This window comes from Drosophila santomea, chromosome 2L, assembly GCF_016746245.2.
Source record: "Drosophila santomea strain STO CAGO 1482 chromosome 2L, Prin_Dsan_1.1, whole genome shotgun sequence".
NCBI lineage: Eukaryota > Metazoa > Arthropoda > Insecta > Diptera > Drosophilidae > Drosophila > Drosophila santomea.
Window position 1 is genome coordinate 8,358,222 of NC_053016.2, and position 14,324 is coordinate 8,372,545.

Here is a 14,324-nt window from a genome sequence, read left to right on the forward strand (position 1 = left end):
CATACATCACTTAATCGCAGCTGACAAGCAGCGTTAATGACTATAAATGGTACAGTTCCAATTACTTGCTTGCCACGCCCTCTCGCCGCTGCCGCCTCTTCTGCGGCATAATTGCAGATTGGTTGCCTTTAATTGTGATTTATTGGATTTATTGAATAATTGTTGCTATTTATTTTCGCCGATTGACAGCGCTTTCTTCACATATAATATTTTCCACTATTTTGTCCGTTCAGCGCGTTTTGTGTGTGCGCGAAGTCCGAAAACGAAAACACATTAAATTTTTTACCACCTTATCGGCATGAATGAAGCCGCAAAATGGCATTTAATTTCTGAATTTTTAAACAATAGATATCTGGGCCGTTGATTGCGACACTCACATGCGCATTTCCCTATCTGTCTGCCTTTGATATTTTACAAAGTTGGCGATTCCTGTAGTTCCCAGTTCTTAGTTCTCAGTAAAGGCTTTTTCAAAGTTTTATTATTATTTGTTTTTATCATAATTAAACAATGCCAAAATTGCGTCAGCGACAGCGGCGATGATAAGATACTTTGGATATCGTCGGTTTTATGGGTCTCAAGTGTGAATTGCAGATATGCTAATCGAATGGGTAACTTACAAATTGGAGAGCAATAAACTTAGATTGTTATTACAACTGGGTGTTGCTCCATTTAGTTAGCGATATTTGGAAAGGATATTTCTGGATTTCAGTATAAAGAACCTTTTGGGTTTAAGATATATTTAATATATATTTTATACTTATATTTCTTTGAAATATCTTGCAGCTCTTCAAAAATATTCTGCCAACTTCAATGCCTTTAAAAATGCCCCCTGATTACAAGTATATTCCCCTGAGGGTTTTTATTCCACTGCGGCTTTTCAGCTTCTTAGATTAAAGTAATTTTTGGGCTTTGGAAATTCCTAGTGCACGTCGGCCGCCTTTTGACGATTTGTCTTCATAAATCGAAAGTGGGCGTACGCCACGCCCCCCTTTTAAGAGCTTAGAACCTAATTCCGGGATTTTCTCGGCCTGATTCCGTGGGCTTTTAGTGGAAACAGTTCCCTCACCGCCAACTCAACCAACTGGCTGACTTGTGAGCTTTGCCACAAACTGACACGCTTAACTAATTTCGGTGTCGACGGCACATGTAAACCGAATTAAAGTGACAGGCTCCTCCAAGGGGATGGACGCACTTACTCCCCATTCCAGTGGCTCCTTCTCGCCGGCGGCGCGGCTCTTGGCTTGATTAATTTTCGGACCGACAAGTGGCAGACGCAGATCATCATCGTTGTGGGATTGGGATTTGGATTCACATACAGATTCAGATTCGGAGTCGGATTCGTGGTGACGCGGTGCAGGGTGCGGGTAATTGTGTATTTTGCGAGTGGGCACACAAACAGACAGCAGAAGCAATCACACAAATGCACTCAAAAAAATAAAGGGTAGGTATGGTTTTTAATACTAGCATTATTCATATATACTTCTTCAATAGAATGCTGAAAGAAACACATTTTAGAAACTATTTTTTAAACTAATATTCACAGTTTCCAGAGACACATAAACTTTGTGAATAGAGCGCTTAAACTCTATTCTATAACTAATTTATGTAAGTGAAAAATGTTATTTTCGTTGCAAAAGCAAGGTCATATTGCAGTGCAATTTTTTTAAGTGCAACCACACCAAGACAGACAGCGTGGAACATGGAGCAGAGCTGGAGGAGCATGATGGAGGAGGACAAACCGCAGGCGGATGATGCGTCGCTTGCTGGAGTTGGATGCGTCGTAGTCGTTCTCGTGGATGTGACTGTGGCGACGGGCGTAGCTGAGGACGTGTGTGGAGCTGGTGGCCGAGGAGGGTGCCGAGATGCATCTGGACAGACAGACAAACGGGTACGGATGACAAACATAGTGCAGCGCGTGGAGCAGCCACATCGCTTTTCAATTTAATTTATGGCCCGAAAGAAGGAGCAAACTAGAACAATGGCTGCGGATTAGCTTAGCTCGACTTTGCGTGTCCAAGGCTAAAGCCTCGACGAGTTCTGGGAATCATCGCCCAACTTCGACAGCTTAATGCCGATGCCAAGTCGTTCCGAGGCAACTCCAGCTAATTACTCACAACCACCAAGTGGAGTGGAACGCAGATCCAAGGAGCGTGGCAAGAAGATGCCCAGCCCAATCAGCCAAGAACGATGTGAGTCAAAATACATATATATGTTTGCCATACTCGGAACTTTTAGATACCCTAACCTGAACGTGCTACTGCTTAAAAACTAAAAACATGAATAAAAATGCTAGCATAATTGCCTTGAATTTCGGTTCATACTATCTAACTGCATACATTTTCATCATCATAGTTTTTTCAACGAGGCCAATAGAACCGCAGGAAAAATAAGAGTATGTACATGTTTGCACAGTGAATGAAAAATAAGGCTGAACCTCCATCATAAATTCCGTTTCATGTTTATGTTGCCGAAGTAGTGTTCCATTTGGGAGCCCCATCAACATTCCCAGCGTAATGAAACAAGCTATTTTCATAAGCTTCCATTAGATACACCCAAAAAAAGAAACAGCCATGATGGAAATGGCCTGCACTTTCATCAGACGAGAGCGTTCAATAATGATTCAGCTAGGGCATGGCAAATCATTGTGGGACTCCTCTGCGCGTCTAATCAGTCTGCTGGAAGCTGTTATGTCTGGCTGGGATCGCTGTCCGCCGCCTGGCTACCCACTCATCCCGATTCGCATTCTCGTATTTCGCAGTTTCAATTTCGTCGCGCTTATTCCACACATTTCAACCAGCGCAACGGCAGCAGATTGGAGCTGGATGGCAGTGCAGCAATGCATATAAATGACGTAGCAATTGCAAGCCATTTGTTTTGCGGCGCTTTGCTTTGTTTCACAATTAGAATTGCCAACTGGGGACTCGCAGCCAACTTAAAGACGTTTACTTGGCTTAAAGAGCAGCAGCATGTGTTCTAGTTAAACAGTTTAATGTGAGGTATGCATATGAAAGTGTACTGTCTTCACTTTATTTGCAATAAATAAAGGAATCACTGAATCGCATTAACAACTGTTCATAATTACATCTTGTAACCTCACCCAACTTATAATTGGATTTATTAGTTATATTTTGAGGCAGTAAGCACTGTAAATGTATCTTAAGGCTAACCAACTAGGAACTAAATGAGGGAAATGTTGTAAGTTTTGGCCACGAGAGATTTGGTTTGTGGTTGCGCCCGGATGCGCCATCAGATGGAAGTCGCTTGTCTGCGGTTCCAGCGCCACACGGTGGCGTCATCGCACACGTACACCAGCACGCTGGCATCCCGGGAGAAGGCAATCTGACGCACCGTGGCCACGCTGCGCGAGTTGTGCAGGGTGGTCATGTGGGCGCCCTCCGGATCGCTGGGATCCAGCTCCCACACATACACCTTGCCCTGCTGGTTGCCCAGGGCGATCACCTTCTGCCACGGATTGAAGCCGAACCGCACGAACCAGATCTCGCATTCGTCGTACTCGAATTCCGCGATGATCGTGCAGGAGGAGTCGCTCGGCTTCACCTGCTCGAAGCTCTGATGCAGTTGTCCCGGCTTCCAGCAGACAATGGCATTTTCGCAGGACTTGGAGAGCACAAAGTTGCCAAACCACTGCACACAGTCCACGTAGTTCCTGTGTATATCCCTCGTAGAAAAGTCGGGGAAATGCTTGGTCACCGTGGGGAAGGGCAGGGTTGACTTCTCCTGGCTGAAAGTATTCGACAGCTCGATCTTGTGATGGAATTCGGGCGTATTCAGACACCACAGTTTCAGCGAGTGATCCATGCCGCTCGACACAATGCGATCGCCACGCATATTAAAGTCTATGGATAGCACCTCGTCGCGATGTCCCTCCACTCCGCCCAAGATGGCAATGCACACGTGACTCTGGATGTTCCACAATCTAATCGCGTGATCCTTGCTGCCCGACAGCAAAAGCTGCAGCTTGTGCGGATGGAACTTCAGCTCGTTAATGGCCTGTCCATGGCCGATGTAGTTGCCCACCGCCTCGTTCTGCTCGACGTCAATAACCCTGATGACTCCGCGGTATCCAGCCGCGGCCAAGAGCGGCGCAGAGGTCTTTAGGTCGTACGACCAGGCGCAGGTGTAAAATACCTCATCGGGCTGTGGAGTGAATTCAAGTTTCGTTCATATATTTCGAGTGTGTAAAACCCATGCTCGGACCCATATATTCTCAGTTATTCTTGGCTCAACTAACAAAATCGGCTTTAACTTAATAGATTTCTACTTTCTTTATAAAATTTGCTGTTTTCAGAATTGGCGCACATTGGTTTTAAATCATAATTGTATAAAAAACATGTAGATGCGCTACTTAAAGCTTTAGTACCTCTGTAAAAGGACTTCTAATAAAATTATAACTTGGAGTGCTAGTTTCTGAGTATTGCGAAATCAAATTGAAAATGAATTGCTTGTATCCAGCGAAATGACCATTACATTGTAAACAAATAACAAAAACGATGCCCTATTTTAAACGGTGACTAAGAATCCGATGTTCAGCATAAGATGCCCTAACTTTAGCCAACTGATCAATAGGGTCCCGAAGATGGTTCTGTATCCTGGCCACTCACATCCGGATCTGCGTAGCAGTGGAGCAGCTGCATCCCGCCCTGTCGCGGGCACTCGTAGACGGTCACCCGGTTGCTGCCCGCCGTGGCAAAGACCTGGGGCTCATCCTTGCCCAGCAGCGTGTTGAAGGCGACGCCAAAGATGTTGGCTCCGTGGTTCTCCTTCACGTGTGTGCTTCGGGGTGATTAATTGGTGGTGGAATCGATTCAGAATCAGTTGCCAGCGCAGTAATTGGATTTCTTACTCGTATTTGTAGGCGGCGCGGCTCTTTGGCTTCGATTTGGTGCTCCGGCGTCCGCGGCGCTTGCTCCGCGTGCTGGACGACGGGGACTTGCTGCGCGAGGTGGTGCTGTTGGTGGTGTAGCTGGCCGACTCATCCTGCAGCCGGCACAAGGCCCAAAAGATCCATTAATTCTCGGTTCGCACAGCCATTTGTCATTCGCTACTCACGCCACATGATTCCTCCGACTCGTCGGGCTCGTTGCCGTTTTTCACTTTATCACTGCTCATTGCGTACGCGCGGCACGTTTACACGGTTAAATGTACCCCAATTAGGCGCCGACTTCAATAAACTATTCGATAATGCTGTTTTTAATGTTTAAATAGCGAGGCGAGTAAGAAATGTTTTTTTTTGGCGGCAATAGTGTGACCCCAGTCACAGATCGCGTAAAATGCCAGGGCATTGCAGGCAGTACGGTCTTACCAGTGCGTAGCGTGGCCACCTGGTCACGATCAGTTGGCCAGTGTTGGCAAACGGTATTAGGTATTTTATACACAGTTAGGCGGGAAAGTTAAAAAGTTGAAAAACGACAAAACACATGCGCAAGCTAGTTGTTGAATGAAGAAAACAAACAAATGTAGGACAATTTACATGCCATGGATTCATGTGCGGTATTCAAACTTTGTACACGTATTCACAAAATGACACTGGTCGACAGGACTAGGAGAAATGCAGCTTGCGAGTGGCGTATGAAGTGGAAGTTAAAGTTTTCCAGAAATATTCAATGATTGGATTATATCTAAATTAAAATATTTTATTTTTTATTTTGGAAAGAATGTAATTTTAAATTTATTTAAAATATATTTTGGGCAACTATCAAATCTTCCAGTTCTTACGCCCTCAAAAGCTTACTACGTCCATTGGAAAGATTTAAAAATATCACGGAGTAACTTAACTTTTTGTCAAATCGCGACAACGAAACATTTACAATCACGCATAGCGTGAGGGTGGGAAACGAAACAAGTGTCCTTTTTGTTTTTTTTTTTTTTTTGATTAGTCTAGGATAGTATAGTTATTTACAACAGAAGCGAGCAAAAGATTTGGGGAAGGGGACAGAGGCTAGACAGAAGATTACAGCAGTGGAAATCGCAGACAGAGGTCAGCAGACAGATAGATTGGATAGAGGAGATATACAGAGATATACAGAGATAGAGAGTTATAGAGATAGAGAGACAGAGTTCATAGAGTTATGTGTGTATATATAGAAAGTAGTTCATTCTGGAGCTGTGTTGTTGTTGCTGTTGTTGTTGGCTTGTTAACGCAAACGTGAAACGATAAAGGCAAATCGAAGGAACTGAAGAGGCGGATAACGGATAACGTTAGTCTAGCTTAGAAATCAAACTTCAAGTACGTTTTGTTCGTCGACATGGACCTGGCCCAGGTGGGTGTCCTTAGGCGCCGTTGCCGGTGCACCGCCGCTGGGTTACTGCAACTGCCACTGCTGCCGGCACTTCCCGCTTGACTCTCAGCCGCCTTGGCACTTGGCTCTGTGGTTGCGCTGGAGGAGCTGCAGGATGTGGTGGATGTAGTGGTGGTGGTCGGTGGTGCAGGTCCCTTCTCGCCGGGGTCCTTCGAAGGACTCTCCTCCATCACCGATTCCCTCACGGTTTCCAGGGCGGGCTGAAGCTTGGGGGCAGGTGTGTTGGCGGATGGTGGTGGACCCGTTGGCCCACTGTGCGTCTGCGGGGCCTGGGAAACGCCCTTGGTGCGACTCTCTATGCTGTCCTGGTTGTCAGCTCCACCTGCACCTGCACCTGCTCCTGCTCCCCCAGGCGTCGCCTCCTGCAGGCTGCAGCTGCTATTCGAGTTGTTGTTGTCCTGCTGCTGGTCATCTCGTCCGTGGCTGTGGCTGTGGCGATTGCAGCTCAGGTTCTTGCAGTTCCCATTGCAGCCCCCTCTGCAGAATTAGTGGCCATTGCATTGAGTGCCAGTTTCGAGTGCCAAGGCAGGCGGTCAAGTTTTTCGGCGCCCAGCAGTTGGCAGTGAGTAACAGCGAACCGGTGCGAATTTTTGCCGGCAATTTTTGGGGTTACGAGACACCACGTTGATTTGATGTTGCATGGCATTCGGATTGTTTGTGTGTTTTGTGTAAAAGTTTTCATGTATTTTTATTTTTTTTTTAGGTAAATAGTTTTGGCAATAGAAAGAAAGAATATATAAATAGAACATCAGTTGAGAGATTGTGATAAAGCTTTTGGGTTTTTGGGTTTAGTAGGGGCACAGAATTGGACTTTTCCCACGAAGATTGCTTATCTATAAGCAAAATATCTGTCTTGTTTTATAATTCGCCCTTCATTTATACAAAAATGGTAAAAATAAACAATATAAAAATGCACTACAGAAATACAGATCCAAAATTACATTTCTTCTTTTTAAAAATGCAGCAGTTTCGAATCAAAACAAAAATTAGACCAAGTGGTAATCGGAGTTAACTCCGTAATTTTGTGAGTTGATTCCAGAAAAAGAAAAACATTAAAATAAATGGGAAAACGACTTTCAACTCAACCCCACTTGGCAATGTAAATCGAAGAATCGTGTCATGTGAGGGGGGGTTTGGTCGGCGGAAAAATGTTTATTAATTCAAGTACCCCGGCACCTGAACACAATGGATGCCGCATACTCCATACATATGCAGATGACATTCGGAAGTGGTTTGGGGGGAGGGAAGGGGGGATTTAATTGAAAGTGCGGTAAATAATAAAAATGCACTGATGCACTGGGCTTGTATTTGCGGAGTGTTCACTTCTGCGGCTGGGAAGCGAACCAAAATCGGGTTGTAAAATGCATTGCTTACCGGAATACGATTTTAACATTTTCAAAATCAATAAAAATTCGTTGTTTTCCGGCATGCTAAACCGGATTAGGCTCAGTATTCAAGCTAACAATATGCTTTATTGCTAGCTGGAAGGCTGAGTTCTGGAAAAATCCCTAAAAATATGGTTCCAATTTCAGTGCTTCAAAATATGCTACTTGAAGTTGTATGTCGAATTCAAAGGCGAAGTTATAGCAGAGGAGAAGAGAATGGATTAAATTCAGTAGAAGCACACAGAGAATTCCATCTGGCGAATTGAGTAGACGTAATGCAATACACCGAAAGAAATGGCGAGCACATAAGTAAGACACCGAGAATTGAGTTAGAGACAGATCTTCAATAAAGTACGGTGCTGCGATTCGTTAGGGGCGGTGTCAGTGTTTTGGGGTCTTAACCTTAGCTTAGTAACTCTCAAGAGCCGAAGGATACAGTACAGTACAGTTCAGTTACACAGTATACATTACGTAAGGCTAGGCTATGGCTAAGAAATACTCGATCTCTGCAAACGTTCTATGGCAATGAGTTCGATGAGTTATAGAAGACAGTATAGATACGATTGATGGGAATGATAATGGGGATGATGATAGTCTAGGGTTCCTTTTTTTACTGATAGAGCAAGGCAAAGAATAGATCTCGATAGTCGAAATACACGAACTGAAGAGAGCACTACAAAGAATGAGGATAGAAAAAGTCGGTAACAGAGTTAGAAAGAAGTTGAAAGTAGAAAGTAGAAAGAGGTGAGATAGTAGTTGGTGAGATAATAGTGGTTATTGTGGGTTATTGGATTCATGTAGGCGCGATTTGGGGTATGGTTTTACTATAGAAGAGATGTTAGAGTTCAAAATCAACAGAGTTAACGACAAAACCAAAGCGACAAGGCTGGCTCGATGGGAACACTTACTCTTCGCTCTCAACGGATGAGGACGCAATCTGCCCCAACTTTGTTTTACCTGTTGTGGGGCTTCTGCTCAATAACACAGACACACACACAGAGTAACAGTAACAGAACGGATATAAAAAGAAAAATATTCAGATATATTCAGATACATTCAATAGGTATAACAAGGACCTCGAACCTTCGTTCGTTTGGGGAGTACGTTTATTATATAGCGAAATTAGATGATTTGATGATGGGTAAATGGACTGACTATAGGTTAACGCTGATGGGGAAGCTTGCCTTGGGTGCAAATCCGAAATTTTGAAACTACGCAGCATTACAGTTATCTTGGGCCCTACTCAAAATTTAGTTAAGTTAACAAGGCCTACACCAATTCGATGGGCGCCCCAAAGAAGCCCAAGCTGAAGCAGAGTTGTCCACAGATCACAGATCAGAGATCACAGATCGCAGATCAGTTCGATTCGACTCGACTCTCTATCCTCTTGGTTAGGCTAGCTCGCCAAGAAGCTGGCAAAATGCTTGATTTTTTTTGTTTTTTTTTGGGAATATCTCCTCATGGCCTAAAGCCACCGCTTTCACCTACCTTGATTCGTCTATGAAGACGGCCTCGAGCACACGAGCCGCGTAGTGCAGATTCCGCTGCATGTCCTCGTAGGCCACGGCCTCATGATCCATGCGGCGGAGAAGACTGCGTATTCTGTGGAATGAAAGAGATCATAAGTTTGGTACTGTGAATGGGTAAATAAGAAATAGTATCACTCTACCCTTGCAAGTAGATTTATATAAAAATATGTGTGAACAAAGGCACTCTAAAGGGAGTTCATTCATGGTATATATTTTGCTTATATTGGATTTTGATAAAGCGATAAACGATTTCAAACTTTCAGCAAAACTAAGATTAACTTAAAATCCGTGCTTTTCGTGGAGATAAAAAACAATATTAAGATACGCAAGAATGGAATTAAATGATAATATTTATTTATTGAAAAAAAAAGAAAAAGTAGGAGTGGAAAAGCCCTGTAAAAGTCAGTTCTTCGTTTGCTACAATTCGTCAAGGCAGAATAAGTTAATCATAAACGTGAACGTGATAAATTGGAATGTCCCGCCCTAAGTGTATAATTTCTCGGGGCTTATTTAAAAATGGGCGACTATCTGGTGCACCAGTTCAGTCTTTCTCCACCGGAGTTCCACTGTAGACATGCGTTGTGCTGCCCTGATCGCTTTGTGCCTTCTCGCACTTCTGGGCCATTTGGATGCCAAAGGACAAACACTCGAAAATCTTCCTCACCCTGGATTTAAAGAGAAACCAACATCTCTTTGCTTGTGTCCATTTACGTTGCTCCCTGTATGCGGAGCGAATGGGAAAACCTACAGCAACGACTGCCTTCTCAACTGCGACAAGGTTCGGTTATCGAAACTAGGCGCATGTGATTCTAAACATATACTTGAAATGGATGAGAAGAAACCATATTTTCCTATCAATGGGTCTAAGACGGAACCAATCAAATATGTTCCTGGGTTTGAACGCGGTTGCGCGTGTCCATTACATTTTGATCCTGTATGCGGATCGGACATGAAAAGCTACGCCAACGAATGCTTTCTCAACTGCAAAAATGTTGGTTTGGGTAGACAAGGAAAATGTGATGATAAGGATGATATAGTTGGACCAGGCATTTTGGGCGATGGTCTTGACCCTTGGTTTGGACGCCTTTGCGGGTGTACATTTTTGCTTTCCCCTGTATGCGGAGTGGACGGAAAATCCTACGCCAACGCATGCCGTCTAGAATGCGAAAATGTTCGGCTGTTGAAAGATGGCCTATGTAATGAGAAAGATACAATTCAAGTTTAAGTCATGAAACCATAAAGTATCGAAAACGCTGTTATCTTCCTACTACACACACTTATAAAAATACTTCCCAAAACACAGCGACTTTTTGCCAATACATTCAGAGAAGAAGTTCTAAAATAAATAAATACACCCTCTGAATAAAATAAAATAATATAGCACTTTGTTTGCCTAACTCCTAATTTAAACTCCGTGCATTACGTTGTGATAAAAAATAATAATATTTCGGCAAGATAAGCAAGAATGGAATTAAAGTATAATATTTACTGGGCAAGTCTCTCGAATTATGCAGCCCCAATTTCGAATGAAAAGAAAGAAAGTGGGTTTGAAAAAAGCCTGTAAAAGTCAGTTCTTCGTTAGCTACAATTTCGTCAGGGAAGAATCAGTTTATCAAAAACGTAAACGTGATAAATTGGAATGTCCCGCCATAAGTGTATAATTTCTCGGGGTTTATTTAAAAATGGGCGACTATCTGGTGCACCAGTTCAGTCTTTCTCCACCGGAGTTCCACTGTAGACATGCGTTGTGCTGCCCTGATCGCTTTGTGCATTCTCGCACTTCTGGGCCATTCGAATGCTAAAGGACTAAAACGCGACTATATTCCTTTCCGTGAGCCTAAAAAGGATCGAGGCATGTATCCTCTTCCTTTCGCTGGGCCTAAGAAGGAACGAAATTCAAGTCCACCTGAATTTGGACGCCCTTGCGGGTGTCCACTTATATATACTCCTGTATGCGGAGCGGACAGGAAAACCTACGCCAACGGTTGCATTCTAAACTGCAAAAATGTTCTGTTGTTTAGAGAAGGAAGATGTGATAGTAGAGATGAAGAATTAAGAAAGGAACCAATCATATATCATTCTGAACCTTGCGCGTGTCCATTACATTCGAATCCTGTATGCGGAGCGGACGGGAAAACCTACGGCAACGAATGCTTTCTTAAATGCCAAAACGTTCGGTTTTTTAGACAAGGAAGATGTGATGGTAAAGATGATACATTTGCACTTCAAAGGCCACATTCCAAATATCATCCTCATCCTGGGTTCGAACGCCCCTGCGCGTGTCCATTACATTTGAGTCCTGTATGCGGAGCGGACGGGAAAACCTACCCCAACCAATGCCGTCTAAAATGTAGTAAGGTTCGGTTGTGGCAACAAGGAGCATGTGATAATAAAAATGATTTATTTGAAATCATGAAATCGAAAAAATACAAATAAATGTAAGGTCACGTTTATCTATATAAAGTGCATTTTTTAGAGTGTAGGCCTATTGCGACCTATTATGTAATTCGTTATTAACGGCTAAACATTTTATACAAATAGTGCGAATTAAGTAAAATTAACATTAGTACCAACACATCATTCGATTCGGAGTGAAATGTGTGACTGTCTTAAATTAATACGTAAAATTAAAATGTATCGCCTCCAAAATGAACCACTTCCTGGTGCATATATATAGTACATCTGTGCATCTACTTGCACATTCGCATCTGAGCAGTCCAGAACCTAAGCCATGAGTAGCTCACTTTTCACCGCTCTGTGCCTGCTTGCAGTCGTGGTCCTGACTGGCGCCCAAGTCACGAGGCCCCTTTGCCCGTGTCCAAGAATACGTGCCCCTGTCTGCGGATCGGACAACATCACCTACATCAACTATTGCGAACTGCGTTGTGCAGCGCAGGTTAAACAGATTGAAATGGTCAAGATGGGCAGATGCTAATGTCAGAGATACACATAATAAAAGTACATACAAAAGTACATATGTATGTAAAGATTTCACCCGATAGTGGAAATTTACCGTGGTAAATTTTAATTTTTACCGATTTGGCACAGCTAAGCTTAGGTGCTGAATTGAACGGGCATGAAAATCAAATGCAACGCCATCTACTGGCGCCTTTACAAACCAGTGTCGATCGGGAATCTGTACTAAGCTATGTACTGTGCTAGTACTAAATACCTACACGTATGTATGTACATATGTCAAAGGTGCGTTCGTCACTAGGTTTTAGTCCTGTTTTTTTTGGTACCACATACGTACTATAGTTATTACAAGTATTTGGTTGCTTTTGATAGGAAACTTACCTCCCGGCCGCTTTGTTAAGAGCATCTGGCGTGTCGACTGGCGGCAAACTCTCCGTATCCCATTGCCCGGCGGCGAACGATATATTCGAGGGCGTTTCGAAGGAGTGTCCCGACTCCTGCGGAATATCGGTGTCCCCCCGCAGCAACGAGTTGTTGCCGACGCCCACGTTTATCGAGTGCATGGCGGTATAGTCGGCCGAATCGCGACCCACGACCATTTCGGTTTGCGATAGATTGGCCGACGTGATCTGAATATTATCGGCCAGATAGTTGGTGGCATTCGGCGATGATGGTTGCATTTTCGCGGCGACGGCGGCGGCTGCGTTGGCGGCTGGTCCGGAATTTGGTGGGACCTGATTGCTGGATCGGCTGTCGCCGGCGGACGCGGATCCGTTGGATCCACCGGCACGGTAGCACAGTCGCTCCGCAAGTGGTTCACTGAGCGGCGTGTGGGCGAAGCCAATTCCCGGCACTGTGCTGCTGCAGGCGGTGGTTGAGGGCGATGCCAGTTGGCCGTCGAATTGGTTGAAGTTGCGGCTGTTGGTGCGTCGGATAATCGTCAGTGAGCCGTGTCCTGCAAGAAAGCCGGAGAGAATTCAGTGGGCGTAGAAGCTGACTCGGCTGCTTATATAGTTATATCACTCTCACTGTTGACACATTGATTAAGGACCGACCTACTGGGATCTAACGAGGCACACAAGGCGCCCAAAGGTCGTGAAAAAGCAGGGTTTCGGGTGAAACAAGTACAGTGGCCACAGGCTATGCAAACCATATGCAAAATAAGATTCAAGAGGTGTATGGTACATAATTTAAGCAAAGATGAGGTTGTGAAAACACATGAATAAAAAATTAAGACACCTTTGAATTTTGATTTTGCCATTTTTCATCCGTTGTTCGATCAAAAATCGTTGGGCAAGCAGGGCAATGGACAAGAAATCAATAATTTATTCCCATCATTTGAGGCCATTGTAGCGTGGAATTCTTTATTTAGTTTAGCCCCCAGCGAGGGGAAAATGCTTAACGAGCAGCGCACAAAAGCCCCAAAGAAGTTCCACCCCCAACCCCCTCAGCCAGTTCCCCCTGAGTGGCATCATCCTAAGTTGGCCCTAAGTTGCCATCCCGGGCGTGTCGAAGAGTGCAAAGGATTTATCTGTGTGTGTGTGCTTGCAGCTTGTCAAGTGGCAAGTTGGGGGTGCAGGGAGCAATCTATCTGCAAATACCCCAACCTATGGAGCTGCGGAGGGGAATAGTGGAGTGGCTGCGAGAATCTTAACTGCATTCCATTTATTTGGACAGTGCAGGCAGCTAGCAGCTCGAGAGAAAGGTGATGGGGCAGTCATAAAATCCGCTTTATGCTGCACTTAAATTTATGTTACACCCGAGATTCCTTCGCTTAACTGCTAGATACGCGGACTCTTTATCGAGTCGAGTTTTTGGGATGAAATGTTTTATGCTCCTTTTACTGGCGCCTCTTCACGTTCCACCTCCTTAATGACTTTCAACGCTTCATTTTACCCCACAATGTTGGGGAAAATGCTCTGCTGAACCCACCTGGGCATCGCCTTACGACTAAAAACCCAATTCCAGTTGTTTTTTTTTTTTTTTTTGACCCATGTGAGCGCGGTGGTGGAAATTGCCGGCAATTAAATGGCCTGATGGCCGCTTAAAGTGCGTTTCGCCACTGGTAACATGATCGATGGGACGCCATCAATCTTTTTTATATACTAAGATAGTTCAGGTTTCCACCTACTGATGTGAATAGCAGATATACTCGTAAATATATTTGAAATAAA

At 44.2% G+C, this 14,324-nt stretch overlaps 5 protein-coding genes across 12 annotated transcripts in view; 3 read left to right on the plus strand and 2 right to left on the minus strand.

Annotated features, from left to right (window-relative positions):
- LOC120447296 (calcium/calmodulin-dependent 3',5'-cyclic nucleotide phosphodiesterase 1) overlaps positions 1-14,324 on the minus strand; it is an 84,177-nt gene that overhangs the window by 9,115 nt on the left and 60,738 nt on the right. For 3 of the 8 annotated variants that reach the window (XM_039628787.1, XM_039628785.2, XM_039628788.2), the window contains exons 3-6: positions 12,532-13,105; positions 9,194-9,307; positions 8,614-8,676; positions 6,252-6,797 (exon numbers count right to left, since the gene is read on the minus strand). In XM_039628787.1, coding sequence (XP_039484721.1) covers positions 6,252-6,797; positions 8,614-8,676; positions 9,194-9,307; positions 12,532-13,105 — 1,297 coding nt within the window. The remainder of the gene's footprint in view (positions 1-6,251; positions 6,798-8,613; positions 8,677-9,193; positions 9,308-12,531; positions 13,106-14,324) is intronic. The other 5 variants (XM_039628789.1, XM_039628786.2, XM_039628792.1 and 2 more) reach the window with 3 other exon arrangements.
- On the minus strand, positions 3,070-5,483 carry LOC120447444 (polycomb protein esc). The gene is made up of 4 exons (XM_039628804.2): positions 5,071-5,483; positions 4,865-4,998; positions 4,623-4,794; positions 3,070-4,158 (listed from the first exon to the last, which is right to left on the minus strand). The coding sequence occupies exons 1-4, from the start codon at positions 5,128-5,130 to the stop codon at positions 3,247-3,249; spliced, it is 1,278 nt and encodes a 425-aa protein (XP_039484738.1). The 5' UTR covers positions 5,131-5,483; the 3' UTR covers positions 3,070-3,246.
- On the plus strand, positions 9,762-10,607 carry LOC120447456 (serine protease inhibitor dipetalogastin-like). Its single transcript, XM_039628831.2, has one exon. The coding sequence runs from the start codon at positions 9,809-9,811 to the stop codon at positions 10,457-10,459; it is 651 nt and encodes a 216-aa protein (XP_039484765.1). The 5' UTR covers positions 9,762-9,808; the 3' UTR covers positions 10,460-10,607.
- Positions 10,939-11,693, plus strand: LOC120447454 (serine protease inhibitor dipetalogastin-like). Its single transcript, XM_039628816.2, has one exon. The coding sequence runs from the start codon at positions 10,975-10,977 to the stop codon at positions 11,668-11,670; it is 696 nt and encodes a 231-aa protein (XP_039484750.1). The 5' UTR covers positions 10,939-10,974; the 3' UTR covers positions 11,671-11,693.
- LOC120447490 (serine protease inhibitor dipetalogastin-like) lies at positions 11,918-12,242 on the plus strand. The gene has a single exon (XM_039628890.2). The coding sequence runs from the start codon at positions 11,966-11,968 to the stop codon at positions 12,167-12,169; it is 204 nt and encodes a 67-aa protein (XP_039484824.1). The 5' UTR covers positions 11,918-11,965; the 3' UTR covers positions 12,170-12,242.